We start from the raw sequence: 17,197 nt of genomic DNA, 5'->3' as shown, positions 1-17,197 counted from the left end.
AATACAAATATGTAAGGTCAACCACGATAGCATGCGTCTTGTATTTTAAATTTAGTGTAAGTGTACTATAACTGTACTACATAAAATAAAGGAATGTTTAAAACTTTAATGTAAACTTTTTTTTGTTAATATAAATATAAATAATCAATATTTTTATTTTATACGCTTATATACCACTTGAAGAAACGACTACGAGCGACTCTCATCCCACGCGTTTCAATTGCGAATACGCTCCAAACGAATCCAGTAGAAATGCAATTTGGATGCCGCAGTTGAAATTTCCTCCCTTTATCTCATCCGTGCGGCACACATATAAACATTGTACAAACATTGTCTTCAAAAGTGTCATTCGAGTGACGTAGTTGTAATTGTTGGATCCTTAATCCAACATTGAGCTTATATGTTAAATAATTATGTATTGTGGACTGTCAATAAAGATTGTCCATTAAAAGTGATCTAATATGGTTTACAGATATTGGACTTGAATGTATCTAATAGTTTGTGAGCCTTTAATGTGTAGACCACTATGACTTCTATTTTTATGATGAGTTGAAATAAGATGTCCCTAGGTTAACCTAATGGTTGCCTATAGATACGGCTGGTCCCTAGGTCACACAGAATGTCTTCTCACTTTCTGATATGCCGTCGTCAGAGTGAATCAAGAGAGAAACAAATGGCTCTATGGTATAGATGTTGATCTAATAAACCAACCATCATGGATTCATCATGTACTCTACCACTATTGATTTATGTTTTCTTATTTATTCAACATGATCCGGTCATGAAATTAGGTGATGGTTTTCACCCGTGATATTCGGATATAACAATTGGTATCAGAGCCAATCATGTTTGAATTTTTAAGAAATTTGGTTTCAGTTTCCAAATTTTTTTTTTTGATGTATTATGATTTATTTTTAAAACCATATTACTGTGATTTTCATTGGTTGGTATTCTCCTTCCGATTCATAAATCATGGTTTCGTGAAAGTATGGTTATTGCAATCCATTCGTAATATATATATATATATATATATATATATATATATATATATATATATATATTACTATCATGATTGTTGTTTTTTATTTTAGATTGTTGTTTCTTTTGAATAAATATAAGAATCATGCATATCGATGTATAATCAGACCATCTTCAAATATATATACATTCGTTTAGGTTTTTAATTATGTGTATTTACTTTTGAATTGAATATTGTTTTTTGGATGCTTTTTTCAATTCATCAGTTTGAGTTTTTTGTACACATATTCGAACATGGATACGTGTTAGAATTGTTTTGTATGCCTATTATTTATGAGATTATTTTTTTGTTCATATGTACATTTTGGATTCATCAATTTCTAGATGAAAACCCTACGTTTTCACAAAGTTTGGGATCTAGTCCATTATTATTATTATTATTTCTTTATTTATTGGGTTGTGGTTTATTATTTGATATGTTCATTATTGTCATTATTTGATTAGTGCACCAAGATATCACTTACAAGTCATTGGTTTTTTTTCCCAAAGACATAATATTAATAGAGTACATGGTATCTTGAGATGAGACTTACCATATTTGAATTTGAATTTCAGTTTAGGATTTTCTCTGAGCATGTTTTGTTTGTTTATTGTTCTTTGTATCAGTTACGACTCCTGCCAACATCAATTCAATTCCTTTTGCTGAATGACTCCTACATCAAGTCATGGAAAGAGAACTTGCTGATTGTTCTCTGGGTCATGGATCTTAACCTGGCGATACGAGATGAAGCTCTTCCAGCACTTACAGACAATAGTACCTCCGATGACAATAAGGAGATGAAAAAGTAGGAGAGATCGAATCGCATGTGCATGATGATCATGAAGAAAGCCATTCCAGAAGCATTCCAGATATATAGTTTAATTAACATCAATTTATCGTTAATTCACGTCCAAAATTCATTATGTCTATATGTTTTGGATTGTGATAATCGTTAATTATTATTTGTTGTTGTGTTTATTTTCGTCTTCAAGAAAGTTTTTGGATTTTCGCCCAGTTAATAATCATTAATTCTTGTTAATAGTTAATCGTCATCATATTCTTCTTCATGATTTTTTTTTCTATATTTTTTTCCTAAAAATTTAAATGAAAAAGGGATCGCTGATTTACAAATTAAAAAACTTGCAGCATTTTATAAATATTTGTGCAATAAGTAATTTTTATTATTATGGTAACAACTCAATTAATTATTGTTAATCACGTTTTTGGATTAGCATTCAGAACTGTCCGTGGTTCGATCTAGGGCGGACCCTATGACCGCACGTAGGTTAGGTGTGGTGAATTTCTTCTATCCTCGTCGTCCTTGCCTCACCGGAAAGTGGTTTCCGGCTCCTCGTCAATAGTCGGCCTGTTGATGGTGGATGTTAGTGGTGGAGCCTAATCTAAGAAATTGGAAAAAGTCCCACATCGGTTAGGGATAGTAACTTTGTACAATTCCTTAGTATATATAAATGATGCTATGTGTTGTATTCCTTTGTACCCAAAATAGAAACACTTGCACTTGTAAACTTTCCCATTTGGGTTTATAGTATTGCAGCGGCAAAGTGGATGTAACTTTCTCATTGAAAGTGAACCACTATAAATCCTTTGTGTCCCTCTTTTATTTATTTTTCGTTTTCTGTTTGGCGAGAGAGAGAGAGAGAGAGGGTTTGACGAAGTAAGCCCCAACAGCGGTTTGAGCGAACTGACGAACTAAATTCCAACAGCTAAGGCGAGCTGTTAGGACGAAGTGACGAGGTCAAATCCCAACAACTGGTATCAGAGCTTCTAGGTTTGCAGTTTCTTATTGAAACAGAGTGCGGCTTGTGGAGAAGAAGCAACGTAGAAAACGATGGGAGGCAAAGAAGGCACGGTGCACGGGATCGGGAAGTTCGACGGGTCGGACTATGCATTCTGGAGAATGCAGATCGAGGATTATCTGTACGGAAGAAAGCTTCATCAACCGCTGAGCGAGAAACCAGAGAAGATGGACGAGGCAGATTGGAATCTCCTCGACAGGCAGGTTCTGGGAGGTTATTCGACTGACGTTGTCGAAGAATGTAGCTCACAACGTGGCGAAGGAGAAGACCACGGCGGGAATGATGAAGGTCCTGACGGACATGTACGAGAAACCCTCGGCGAATAACAAAGTGTTTCTGATGAAGAGGCTCTTCCACTTGAAGATGGATGAAGGAGCCGGGGTAGCCACTCACGTGAACGAGTTCAACACAATCGTCAACCAAATGTCATCGGTGAGATCGAGTTCGAAGACGAAGTGCGAGCTCTGATCCTGCTCGCGTCCTTACCAAACAGCTGGGAGCCAATGAGGGCCGCGGTTAGCAACTCGGTTGGAAGTACGAAGTTAAATTTCAACGACGTAGGAGATCGCATCCTCGCCGAAGAGATGCGAATGATTGATTCTGGCGAGGCCTCGACGAGTTCGGCCTTGAATGTGGAGAACAGGGGAAGAAACCACAACCGGAATCAGAACCGAGTGAAGGACAGGTCGAAATCACGGAGTGGGCGAGGTCAATCCAAGTCGGGGAGATCCTTTGCGTGCTGGAATTGTGGCGAGTCCGGCCACATCAGGAAGTACTGCAAGAAGCCAGCCAAGGAGAAAGGTGGTGCCCACGTCGTCATTGAAGATTTAGCAGATGCGTTATTGCTAACGGTGGACAGCTCGATTGACTCTTGGGTGCTCGACTCAGGAGCGTCCTTTCACACCACCCCCGACAGCGACATTCTGGAGAATTATGTCGCGGGAATTCATGGGAAGGTCTACGTGGCTGATGGCGAGCCTCTAGACATTGTTGGTGTCGGCGACGTCAGGCTGAAGATGGGAAACAGGCAAGTCTGGAAGATCAACAAGGTCAGACACGTGCCGAAGTTGATGAGGAACCTAATCTCGATGGGTCAGCTCGACGATGAAGGTTACACCACAAGGTTCGGGAATAACTCGTGGAAGGTCTCAAAGGGAGCTATGGTGGTAGCTCGCGGACAGAAGACATACACGCTCTACATGACGTCGAGCTGCAGAGACATGGTGGCCGTGGTCGACAACACCGCGAGGACCGAGCTGTGGCACGGCAGGCTCGGACACATGAGCGAGAAGGGGATGAAGATGTTGGTGAAAGACGGCATGATCCCGGAGCTGAAGACGGTGGAACATCACCAATGCGAGAGCTGCATTCTCGAAAAGCAAAAGCGAGTTAGCTTCACGAATGCGAGCAGAGAGCTGAAGGCGGAAAAACTCGAGCTGGTACATACCGACGTATGGGGACCAGCTCCAGTCCCTTCACTTGGGTGATCTCGCTACTATGTGACGTTCATAGACGATTCCACGAGGAAGGTATGGGTTTATTTCCTAAAGAATAAATCTGACGTGTTCGCTACCTTCAAAAATTGGAAGGCAATGGTCGAGCTGGAGACGAGCTCGAAAGTGAAGTGCTTGAAGTCCGACAACGGAGGGGAGTACGTCGACTCCGACTTCAAGCGTTATTGTGCCGAGAACGGGATCAAGATGATGAGAACGATCCCGGGGACTCCCCAACAGAACGGAGTAGCGGAGCGAATGAATCGCACGTTGAATGAACGGGCTCGGAGTATGCGGATTCACTCCGGCCTGCCCAAGACCTTTTGGGCCGATGCAATCAACACGGCAGCCTTCTTGATAAACCGAGGACCGAGGTTCCTTTGAATTTCAGAATTCCAGAAGAGGTGTGGAATGGGAAGAAGGTAAACCTTTCGTATCTGAAAGTGTCTGGTTGTTTATGATATGTTCATATTGATGAATCTGTTCGAAGTAAGCTCGATCCGAAATCTAAAAAGTGTTATTTCATTGGTTATGGTGACACTGAGCTCGGCTATCGTTTCTGGGATGCCCACGCGAGAAAGATAGTCCGGAGCAGGAATGTTGTCTTCAACGAGTAGACGACGTACGGGGATGAGCTGAAGGGGAGTTCGACGAAGAAAGCTCCTGAGGGCGAGAAGTCAATGATCGACCTGAAAGACTTCTCGACGACCGAGCTGGAAGAGGAAGACACGTCGATGACCGAGGTGAGATCAGGCCAAGCTGATGACGGTCACGAGATCGAAGAAGAAGCTGATGAGAACACCGAGCTCGAGGTGAATCAGCGGACTCCGATCACCGAGCTGCGGAGATCGTCAAGAGTCAGGAAACCGGTTCACAAGTTTTCCCCGTCTCTCAACTACATCCTCCTTACCGACAGAGGAGAGCCGGAGTGCTATGAAGAGGCTATGGAGGTCGACACCTCGACCAAGTGGGAGCTCGCCATGAAGGACGAGATGGATTCATTGATCACGAATCATACTTGGGAGCTGGCGGAGTTACCAGCTGGGAAGAAAGCACTGCACAACAAGTGAGTGTACCGGATAAAGGAGGAGAGCAATGGAAGCCAACGGTTCAAGGCGAGGCTGGTGGTGAAAGGTTTCTAGCAGAAGGAGGGAATTGATTTCACAGAAATATTCTCTCCGGTCGTCAAGCTCGTGACGATCAGAACCGTGCTCTGGGGTTGGTTGCCAAGGAAAATCTGCATCTGCAACAGATGGATGTGAAGACGGCGTTTCTTCACGGTGATCTCGACGAAGAGATCTATATGAGGCAACCCGAAGGCTTCGAGGTGAAAGGAAGAGATGAACTCGTGTGCAAGCTCCAGAAGAGTCTCTACGGGCTGAAGCAAGCCCCACGATAGTGGTACAAGAAGTTCGACAATTTCATGAAGCGAGCTGAGTTCGGCAGATGTGAGGCCGACCACTGCTGCTACTTCAAGAGACTTGAAGACTCCTACGTGATTCTTCTGCTCTACGTCGACGACATGCTGATCGCAGGTGCCAACCTACACGAGATCGACGAGTTGAAGAAGAGATTGTCCGAAGAGTTCGCGATGAAGGATCTAGAAGCCGCGAAGCAGATTCTCGGGATGAGGATCAAGAGGACGAGAGAGAGCATCCAGCTCTCACAGGAGGAGTACGTGAAAGAAGGTGCTCCAACGCTTCAACATGGATGACGCGAGGTCGGTCAGCTCGCCGCTGGCCAGCCACTTCAAATTGTCCAAGCAACAGTCGCCAGTGACAGAGGACAAGCTGGCATACATGGACAAGATTCCCTATGCTTCGGCCATTGGAAGTTTGATGTACGCAATGGTGTGTACAAGGCCGGACATTGCTCATGCAGTGGGAGTTGTGAGCAGGTTTATGAGGAACCCGGGGAGAGAGCACTGGGAGGCTGTGAAGTGGATCCTCCGATATCTGAGAGGCAGCTCGACCTCGGCATTGGTATTCAGGAAGTCCGAACTGGGACTCCAAGGTTACGTCGATGCTGACAATAGGGGCGACGTCGACAGCAGGAAGAGTACGTTCGGTTACGTCTACACACTCGGAGGGACGGCTATCAGTTGGGTGTCGAGGTTGCAGAAGATCGTTGCCTTGTCGAGCTGCGAGGCGGAGTATGTGGCCATCACCGAGGCCACGAAGGAGATGATATGGCTACAGGCTTTTCTGGGCGAGCTGAGTCAAGACCATGAAGGGAGTGTGCTGTACAGTAACAGCCAGAGTGCCATTCAGTTGGCGAAGAATCCAGTGTATCATGCGAGGACGAAGCATATATAGCTGAGATACCACTTCATCAGGTCTGCATTAGAAGATGGTGTATTGGTGCTTGAGAAGATCGCATGGAGTCAGAATCCCGCCGACATGTTTACGAAGTCTGTGCCGTATGACAAACTGAGGTTGTGCTCGACCTCAGTTGGACTCCTCGTCTGATGAGTTGAGTCGCCGCTGCAAGAAGGAGACGCGTGATGAGATTAGTCTCCAAGTGGGAGATTGTTGATGGTGGATGTTAGTGGTGGAGCCTAATCTAAGGAATTGGAAAAAGTCCTACATCGGTTAGGGATAGTAACTTTGTACAATTCCTTAGTATATATAAAGGATGCTATGTGTTGTATTCTTTTGTACCCAAAATAGAAACACTTGCACTTATAAACTTTCCCATTTGGGTTTATAGTATTGCAGTGGCAAAGTGGATGTAACTTTCTCATTGAAAGTGAACCACTATAAATCCTTTGTGTCCCTTCTTTGATTTATTTTTCGTTTTCTGTTTGGCGAGAGAGAGAGAGAGAGAGAGAGAGAGAGAGAGAGAGAGAGAGAGTTTGACGAAGTAAGCCCCAACAGCGGTTTGGGCGAACTGACGAACTAAATTCCAACAGCTAAGGCGAGCTGTTAGGACGAAGTGACGAGAAAGTTATCTTGGTCTTCTCGTCGGATTCTTCGCGTTCTTCGTCTTCTCGTCGGATTCTTCGTCTTCTCGTCGGATTCTTTGTCTTCTCTTCGTTCTCTTATCTTGGTCTTGATTCCCTCTTCTTTTCTCTCCATCTTTGTCTTTTATTTTTCTTGGTCCTTTTTCGATCTTTTGAGTGCTTTGAGAGCTTTTGGTTTTAGAGCTTTTGTTTCCTTCCTTTTCTTTTTTTGGTGAAAAATGAGGGGGTATTTATAGGATTTTGAGTGTGTAAAGTCATGGATACTTGGTCGTAGGGATCCTCTGGTTTTGTGGGTTCTACCGGAGGGATCCTCAGGATTTGTGAGTTTTATCGGAGGAATCCTGCGGTTTTGTGGGTTCTACCGGAGGAATCCTCTGGTTTTGAGGGTCCTGACGGAAGGGTCCTCCAGTTTTGCATCGTTTTTGCATTTGGATTGTCGTTTTTCCCATACGAAGAATGACGCCATAACAATTATTATTAACCAAATTGGGATATTTATTTTGATTTTTATTTCATTAATCGCTTAAAATATATTGAAATTTCAATGTTTCAATATGAGTCCTCTTTTTATTTTGACATTCCTCATTACAAACATTCTTCGGTCACGTGCATACATCCACGTCAGGAGCAATCTCCAAAGTGGACAACGCACCGACCAAACCGATTTACAAGCCGTTTATCTTACGGCGATTCAGTCTGACGTGCACCTATCTTGACCGCCCATTTTTCCGAAAAGCAAGACCCCATCAACGGCTCAGCCTCGCCTTCTCGTCTCTTTCAAATCGCTAGGAAAATGACAAAAAGAGGAAAAAGCTTTGCCAAGGCCTAAGCTAATCCTAGCCAACAATGGCAGTGACAGATGATTGCTTACTATCTCACTTAATTACACAGAAATAAGTCCAAGAAAATAAGGAAAGAAAACCCATTTGGATCAGATTTTCAGAGCCGAAACGAACCTACAATTTCAGCGTCCAAAAAGCACATTCCAGAGAATTCTAAGTGTACTTTTTTACAATTTTGGTTTATTAAAAAAGAAAAGCTTATGAGCTTCGATTCGTTGAATCGTGGTCGGTTTGTTTTACTTTTTCTTTTCCAAATGGAATAATTGTTTTTTTTTGGTTTTGTTTTGATAAAACTTTAAAGTTGGCTTGAATATCACGCTTGTAATGCTTACAGTTTTCAAGCTCAGTTGCTTCGCTTTTTCGACACCATTGATAAACCCTAGGAATTTTCAATTCTATTTCTCCCTTTCTCTATATATAAACACTTTGTCACTGCACTACTCACATGGTCGGTCACTCTAGCTGAGCAACCATGGCGGAAGTGAGATCAGGACCATCACCCCTGTCCACGTGGCGCGAGGAGCTCGCGAGCCTCGTCGCCGATCCGATCGTCGTGACGAGCTCGATTCCGTCTACGATTCCCGTGAGCTACGTCGGAGTTCCGGCGGAGAATTCGGAGAGCTTTAGGGAGCAGATCAAGGGCTTCGCGATCGCCTCGGCGGAGATTGCGTTGGAGCTTGGACGGGGATGCAGGGACGTTGTTCAGCAGAGCTTCCTCACGGAGGACTCGTACATCGTGAAGAAGCTCAGAAAGCCCTACGCTAGGGCTTCAGCGAGATTCAACTACTTCAACGAGTTCTTGCCTGAGGATCGCGATCCCGCTCATGCCTGGTCCGTGATTCTCGTCGTTTTTCTCCTAGCCCTCGCTGGTAAATTTTTTTTTTTTTTTTCTTTCTCAGTTCTACGGATTTAGCAAAACAAAAACATTGACTTGCTTGCATTTTTTTTTTACTTGCTTGCATTGTTTGAAGGGAATATAACTAATTCTTGTTTTAGTAGTACATTTCAAGGTGAGACTGAGGACTTAAACTCTTGTATAAAAAGAGTACATTGGTCTGGGCAGTGCTTATAACCCATTTTGTGTTCGGATGGTTATAGGCTAATTTTACTGTTTTATACACGTGTAAATAACTATTTGTTCAGATCACTGTTATTCAGCGCTACAAATTCAACTAAGAAAACATTGAATTGACTGCATTGCGAAGATAATTTTGTTTTGGTTTTTAATCTTAGATTAAATGTTTGTGTACTGTTAAAGAGCAGCTAAGTATTGTCTGAAAGAGCATTGTTGGTAATATTGTTCTTGTGAAGACTCAAAGGCTTTTGAATACCTTTTGCTTATGCGCTGACCCATTTTGTATTTGGTTTCTTTCCTTGCTTTTGATTGGACGGTGATAATCTAACAGAAGAGTTTGATAAACGTGTTTTAATTGTGTACAGCTATAAATGTAAATAATGAGCACGGAAGCTTTATCCCGCCAATTAAGAGAGTGAAAATACATCCTCCGACCGCCACACGAGTACTACTTCCTGATGGGAGACACATGGCTTATCTCGAGCAAGGTGTCCCGGCTCAAAGAGCTAGATTTTCTGTAATAGCTCCTCATTCTTTCCTTTCATCTCGACTTGCAGGTAAATAATTTTCCCTGAAGAATCTGTATGTGAATCAATCAGTCTATTACAATTAGTGAATCGATCATTATTCATGTTTGTATTTCATCTTTTCAAGGTATACCTGGAATCAAGATATCGTTGCTCGAAGAGTTTGGAATTCGTTTGGTGACATATGACCTTCCTGGTTTTGGGGAGAGTGATCCTGACCCCGAAAGGAATCTTAACTCGTCAGCATTGGATATTCTGAATCTAGCCAAAGCTGTTGGTGTTACTGATAAATTTTGGGTACTCGCTCACTCAAGTGGAGCTATGCACACTTTGGCTGCGCTTAAATATATTCCCAACAAAATTGCAGGTAAAAAGATGGTGTTTGAGGACCTACTTGTCGAGTTGAATCAATGGCTTCCAAAGTCAGTAGTGCCAAGCTTCTTTTGACGTAAAAAGTACAACAACACGTGAAAAATTTTGGGAAATATTTATTGAACTTGCAGGTGCAGCTCTTCTTGCTCCAATGGTGAATCCGTACGATCCATCCATGAACAAAGAAGAGGTGAAAGGCACATGGGAAAATTGGTTGCCCAGAAGAAAATTTATGTACTTCCTAGCCCGTCGATTTCCGACATTTCTCACCTCTTTCTATCAACGAAGCTTCTTATCTGGAAAGCTAGAGAGGATCGATAAGTGGTTATCTTTCTCATTCGGAAAGAAGGTAACCCAATTCTCTGTCTTGCATCACTACAAAACTATGATATTTCTTACCTCCTTATGAAGCTTAAAAGTTTGGCATTTGCAGGATGAAATTCTGATCGAAGATCCCAAATTTGAGGAACTGTGGGACAGGAATGTAGAGGAGTCAATCCGCCAGCATAACGTGAGACCGTTCATAGAGGAAGCTGTTCTTCAAGTATCGAATTGGGGATTTGGACTTTCGGATCTTCAGGTGCAGAGAAGGTGTCAGGCAAAAGGATTTCTTCCCTGGCTCAAGTCGATATACAGTCAATCAGAATGTGAATTAACTGGATTTCTAGGCCCAGTACATATATGGCAGGTGGGTTTAATGATACTTCAAACTTGTTTGATGATTTATAATTAATTAAAATCCACGATAAATTTTCCGTTACATAAGGTATTGTGTTGATGAACAGGGATTGGGTGACCAGGTGGTTCCACCATCAATGGCTGATTATCTAGATCGGATTTTACCTGAAGCCGTGTTGCATAGACTTCCAAACGAAGGGCATTTCTCATACTTCTTTTTCTGTGACGAATGCCAAAGGCTGATACTTTCCACTCTCTTTGGAACCCCAAAAGGTCCGATTTCCAGTCAAGAGGAAATAGATCAAAATCCATCCAAATAGAATACCGAAAATTCTCGGACAAAATAACACAGTTGACTTAGATTTCATTTCCAAGATTCGGATGTAAATACCGTACCAATACTTGGTGGCTTGGCGAATCACGGAATGCAAGGTTTAGGTTAAACTGTTTTAGTCTCTTTGTTCTGTAGACTAGGCTCTACATGTGGTGTCTCAAATGATTTGTATCGATTAAATACTTTACACTTAACCATGATGTTTTTTAAAGTACATCATTATATATAATATCACGTTGAGTTTATTGTCATCCTTGTTCTTTGATTATCTCCACAAGAAGAAGAAAGCTCTGTAGAGTATGAGCACCTAAATTTGAGCTCTAGAAAAACAATATAAAAAAAAAAAAAAAAATCGGTTATAAGAGGACACAGCCATTCAAGCTACTAATTACTTCAAATTTTGAGTAACTGCGTCATTTTTTCGATTATTTTATATATAATATTACCATATCAACGACTAGACAACAAGTAAATAGAAGAAGTAGGTTAGAGCTAGAGCTACATATTCAGAATAACACAGACTTGTATTTGTAAAGAAACAAAGACACTAAGATTTAGTTCAACCAACAATCCTGTTGGCGTATGCTCTGTTGATTCATAAAAAAAAAAGGCAATCAGAATACTATTCTACTGGTATACATCTTCAAGTTCAAGATCACCCCCAAAGAATAATTAGACACACGGACTCCCAAAACTCTCCTCATCTAACCCTTTCTTTTATTGGTCTAATGTTATACAATCACACACTCAATAAATAGCTTGAAGCCGAGATCAACGTTCTGGAAGATCAGAATGCGGATCCGCCGCCCTTGGTGTTTCCCATCATCAATTCTTTGGCTTCGTTGATCTTTGAAGCGAGATAATGGCTACCGCCCGCATCGGGGTGGTTCGCAACCATCACTCTCCTGTGCGCTTCCCTCACCTTTTCCGACGGAGTCCTTTCCCTGCAATCGAATATATAAATTTTTATTCATACAATCGAACCATAAATAAAGATACGACGTTACCAATAATACTTTGGTCATAGCGCCACGTCCGTATATAAACCTCAATCAAGAAGCTTCATTATCGTCTCAAACTTAAATTTTTTATGTTACACACCTAACCATTAATGTTTTAACGGGGTCTTACTCTTCGCTTCAGCAGCTTAGTCCTTAAGCTATGTTCTGTCTGTCTTGAGATTCTAAAACTGGTCTATTAACTTTTGGATCATTGCATGAACACTATGATTAGATTAGATTAGATTAGAGAGATCATGTAGTCATACTTACAGCTTTCATCATATTCTGCATTCGAGCTTTAGCCAATATATAATTATTTATACATACTTAGCGACTTAATGAGATGTCACATGCATCAATATCTCAATTTGACTAAACCAAGTTGTGATCGCAACCTAGCAAGCAAGCAAGCAAAGGGTTGGGCTCTAAACGGACCTAATCAAACCCGTAAAATCTCTGCCCTAGAATATCCGAATTAATGATCCCCAATTCATTGGCCAGCGTAGAATCACAGTAAGTCTTGTGAGAGAGCTAATACCTGATTCCGAGAATAAGAGCGGCTTCTCTTCGGTTCATTTGGGGCTGAAACCCGCCTTCGTAGAACTTTCGGAGCTTAACGGTCGCAGGTCTCGCTTGGAAGGCCTTCCACGCCAGAATGCCGTACCGTCCAGCGTACGCAGCCGCTGCCACGCCAAATCCCGCAATTATCGCCGATGTCTTAATCACACAAAAAGATAACAAGACAATCATTAGTTCACGGAGATGATCTATTGCTCTGGTTATAAGAAAAGATCGGCACTTTGCCGTTTTAATTAAAAAAAATGTCCGTTTCTTTGAAGAAAATTTAAAAAAATAAAAAAAGATCGAGGCTTTTACGAAGAAAGAGTTGAAAGGAATAAAAGAAAATTGAAACCGAACAAAAAACATAAGGAAACTTATTACCAACCACTCTAGGACGAAAAGTGATTATTGAAGAGGAAGAAAAAATAACTTACAAAACCGAGGGTTTTAGAAGACCCAAATGATTGATATATCATGAAACTAAGGATTAAATTTTAATTTCTAGGTTTCCCCTTCTGAAATTTCGATCAGAATTCGATATACCCAATGAATTTCAATCTCGACGACCGTGAATCCAGAACATGCTACAGAGATATCAGTATTTAGGAAATAATAATGGAAGAGAATCACCCACCATTTTTACGGATTTCTTTCTTCTTGAGCAAACTGATGGACAAGAGCAGATTCGCAATTTTAGTGTGGGGGGGGGGGGGGAGGGGTGGTTTTGATTAATGAGGGTTTTTGCGATGATTCTAGACTATTGCACGAGTATAAAGTAAACTGGGGATTTCTTCCGGTCCAAGGTCAACAAGATGGATATCTAATCCGGGTTCTGCACATTTAGTGAATGTAAACGACACATAAATACGATTGCGAACTGCAAAACGACTAAGCAGAATAAAACGACACTGTATGTACTGGTGAATCAATTTTTTTTTTTTTTAAAAACAAAAAAATTAAAAGAAAAAAATTAAATAAAAGCTTTGAAGTAGGGATTGAAATGCCGGGGAAATCGAGAGAAAATCGTTCGATATACCGATTTTTGGGACTTCTCAATAATCGTTCTGGTCACATGTGAAAGCATCATCAACATTGTCCAACATTTAACACTAAGAGGAATGAAAAATTTAAGTAAGTATTAATATTTTTTAATTTATCATAATATTATTAGTAATATATATATGTATATATATATATATATATATATATATCTATGTGTATAAATACATGTTTGTATTTGTGGTCACTGGATACACTTTGGTAAATCTGTTATTTGTCGGTTTATCATGTTGATATCGGTCACGAACAATCGCTCCGACACCAAATTGTTAGTGAAATACCCTTATTGGGAATACATATTACTATAACTGTGCGGAATATAAGTAATTACGCTATCTAGTTAATTAATTATACGATTATATGATCTAGATTTATTTAAATGAGTAGTAAATACTAGAGAGCAAGTTCCAATCGAGTTCTTCAAGATCCAATTATGAGTGTTAGTTACTCGATCATCAAGCTTTGGCCTCCGGTCTTGAATCTTCGGGAACGACAACTAGACTCTAGTCGTTTGGATCTCCATTGGATGATACTTTAATCTTCCAAGCTGTAATCTCCGAATGAACAAGAATAAAGTGTGGGCTCTCTCGTTATCTCATAAAGACTACCGATTAGGAGTTCGAGTCGTGTCGTGTTTATGGGATTGGGACCACGAATTCCAAGGGAGAGAGAGAGAGAGAGAGAGAGAGAGAGAGAAAAATCAACCACCATAGGAGAGAGTGGTCGAATTTTTTCTCTTGTTTTTCGTGTATCACACGTGTGTATTTTTGTGTTCTACATGACTCCTATAATTTATAGTGGTAGGATATGGATATTTTATGAAGCCATTAGGGTTTCCTCATTCTCCTATATTATTTCATATTTTGTAGTTAAACATAAACCACTGGATCTTGATTACAAATCCTACTTTTTCTCTCATACATCAGATCAGAAACTAAGATATTATATTTCTTTTTTTTTTCTTCTATATTTAAGGAATCAAGATATTTTAGAAAAATGAGGACAATATTTTATTTCCTTATTTAATGGAGAGAATATCTCAACCATTTTTATTCTCCTAGATATTAGGAAATTATCCATGAGAGAGAAAATGACATTATTTTATTTCCTTATTTAATGGAGAAATAATATCTCAATCATTATTATTATCTCTCTTATTTATTTAGTTACGTAATTTCTTTACCATAAATCTACCAACTAACCAAAGATAGAATATTGAGTATTTGAACCATACAATAGGGGGCCAACATAGGTAAACTGAACCTAGGAATTTTCGAATTTTACAGTGTCCATAAGGCCCAACTTAAAATTTAATTAATTAAATACTTGTTCCAACAATAAATAATTAATTCCACAATAAATATTGGGCAGTATAGTAAAATAGCCAAAATGAAACTATGAAATTTGGATCTAGCCTATGTTTGACAATTTTTAGGGATATAGCCAAATGGCTTATGTGGCAATAATTAAAGTCTGATTTGTCCTTATTTATAACAAATTCGTCACTTTCTCTCTCTTATTTTTTTTCAAATAATATTTTTTTGCATCAAAACTTCAAAAATTCATATCTTTCTCATACGAACTCGAAATTGAGTGATTCCAAATCCTACGGATTCGTGACGCCAAGATCTTCAAAAATAGATCCATTGTGTTTGATGAAAAATTATTTTTAATACCATGGATGTAGAAAAATCATGTTACTACCTTAAATATGGAAATAATTGAAATTTATCAAAAAAAATAAATGGAAATGTAAATATAATACATTAAACATAATTTTTCATCAAACACAATGGGTCTATTTTTGAAGATCTCGACGCCACGAATTTGTAGGATCTGAAATCACTCAATTTCGAGTTCGTATGAGAAAGATACGAATTTTTGAAGTTTTGATGTAAAAAAAAAATTATTTGAAAAAAAATAGGAGAGAGAAAGTGACGAATTTCTTAATAAATAAGAGTAAATCAGACCTTAATTATTGTCACATAAGCCATTTGGCTATATCCCTAAAAATTGTTAAACATAGGCTAGATCCAAAATCACATGTTTAAAGTGGCCTAGTTAGTTACAATTCTCATAAATATTATTGACGTTCTAGGAAAAGAGAAAGATTCTTCCGAACGTACAATCTTCGGAAGTGCCGACAATCAATCAGTTCTTGAAACAACCCTTAGGTAAGGGAACATTGACGTTCTTTCAGAAAGGTTGGATTCTATATCTGAAATAACTTTCCGCTCAGATCATATCCCGAATTTTCAAGACATAAATGTTTTGGCATCATCAAGTAGCCATTAACGAATGAGTCAGAGAACCCGGTAATACAACCCAGAAGTCCATGATTACTTCAGGATTTACAGTAAGTCTCACTGTGACCATCATATGGACTCTGGTTAGCGTGTCGTAATGGGTTTTACACGACATATCAACAACCAAAGTCTGTCCAGGTCGTACACTTACCAAAAGTGTAGAATGCTCCCACCAAGTAATCAACCGTCACTTGCGTTTTACATATATGATTTTAGATACAAATATCCAAGCATGTATCAATCATCGACCAATTTTTAGTTCACCGCCCGAACTTAGATGCCCAACATGTAATTAAATATAATACAGAGACTAGGGATGATAGTTGTTAATGATTCTAACTAGAAAACAACTCACTAATCAATCATGCTAATAAAGTAAACTTCTTATTAAATTCAGTAATGATTCATGTTTATTTTATTATCTTTAGTGAGCAATATTCCTAACAATCACTACTCGGGTTAGTTGGCTATCAGGATACGTTGGGTCGACTCACCATGAGGATCCAAAAGGTTCTCTCATCGGCCAAACAAATCTCGATAGTTAGTAAGCATAGTGACAAAGGTATGTGTGCGATAATTTCTTACTAATCTAGAAGCGTTCTAGATTTTGGTTAGGTGCATATATGTTATGTCTCCATTGGGAGACTGGGTGTGACTAGTAGCCGAAATATCGAGGATTATAAAGTTGGGTTATTTTAAGTTTTAACTTAGTATTTTATCTCGTGCTTGGTGCATTTGTTTATTCTCCGGAACTTATATCGATGAATTTTTTCTTTTCTTGTTATAATTATGTGCTTATCTATTTAGTTTGTAATTATGTCAAGAACTTATAATTTTATTATTGGCATACGATGTGTTGACTTTTGAGTATCTGTCTTATAAGTCAAACATGAACACCATAATGGTTAGTGAAAGTTGTTTCACTTCATTCTCGTAAGAAGAGAGACTAACCACATTAATCCAAACATATTTGTAATAGATAGGATTAACGTTTGCATTAATGAGCATTAATGTATTAATGGGCTATCATGACCGAACGGTTTTGTGGTTCAAATTTGTGTAACCACTTGCTTCAACTATAACAGGCCTTCAGTTCTCTCTCTCGAACATAATTGAGGAACAGATCTCATCCCTCAACTCTCTCCCGAAATT

At 39.7% G+C, this 17,197-nt stretch overlaps 2 protein-coding genes and 1 pseudogene across 2 annotated transcripts; 2 read left to right on the top strand and 1 right to left on the bottom strand.

Moving 5' to 3' along the window:
• The first annotated feature begins 6,127 nt into the window (after window positions 1-6,127).
• LOC149401338 (secreted RxLR effector protein 161 pseudogene) lies at window positions 6,128-7,750 on the top strand (annotated as a pseudogene).
• A 389-nt stretch (window positions 7,751-8,139) lies between these two features.
• Window positions 8,140-11,369, top strand: LOC149401337 (uncharacterized). The gene is made up of 6 exons (XM_089613051.1): window positions 8,140-9,001; window positions 9,573-9,764; window positions 9,862-10,101; window positions 10,238-10,455; window positions 10,540-10,794; window positions 10,892-11,369. The coding sequence occupies exons 1-6, from the start codon at window positions 8,605-8,607 to the stop codon at window positions 11,102-11,104; spliced, it is 1,515 nt and encodes a 504-aa protein (XP_089469177.1). The 5' UTR covers window positions 8,140-8,604; the 3' UTR covers window positions 11,105-11,369.
• A 404-nt stretch (window positions 11,370-11,773) lies between these two features.
• Window positions 11,774-13,372, bottom strand: LOC149401336 (Chaperone DnaJ-domain superfamily protein). The gene is made up of 3 exons (XM_089610937.1): window positions 13,315-13,372; window positions 12,658-12,836; window positions 11,774-12,062 (listed from the first exon to the last, which is right to left on the bottom strand). Exons 1-3 carry the CDS (start codon window positions 13,315-13,317, stop codon window positions 11,906-11,908), a joined length of 339 nt encoding a protein of 112 aa, XP_089467063.1. The 5' UTR covers window positions 13,318-13,372; the 3' UTR covers window positions 11,774-11,905.
• Window positions 13,373-17,197: the final 3,825 nt, after the last annotated feature.

This window comes from Urtica dioica, chromosome 4 (assembly GCF_054948205.1).
Source record: "Urtica dioica subsp. dioica isolate 48M chromosome 4, U.dioica_male_clone48M_v1_H2, whole genome shotgun sequence".
NCBI lineage: Eukaryota > Viridiplantae > Streptophyta > Magnoliopsida > Rosales > Urticaceae > Urtica > Urtica dioica.
Note: the sequence above shows the minus strand (reverse complement) of the source record. Positions and strands in the feature narration are given on the sequence as shown.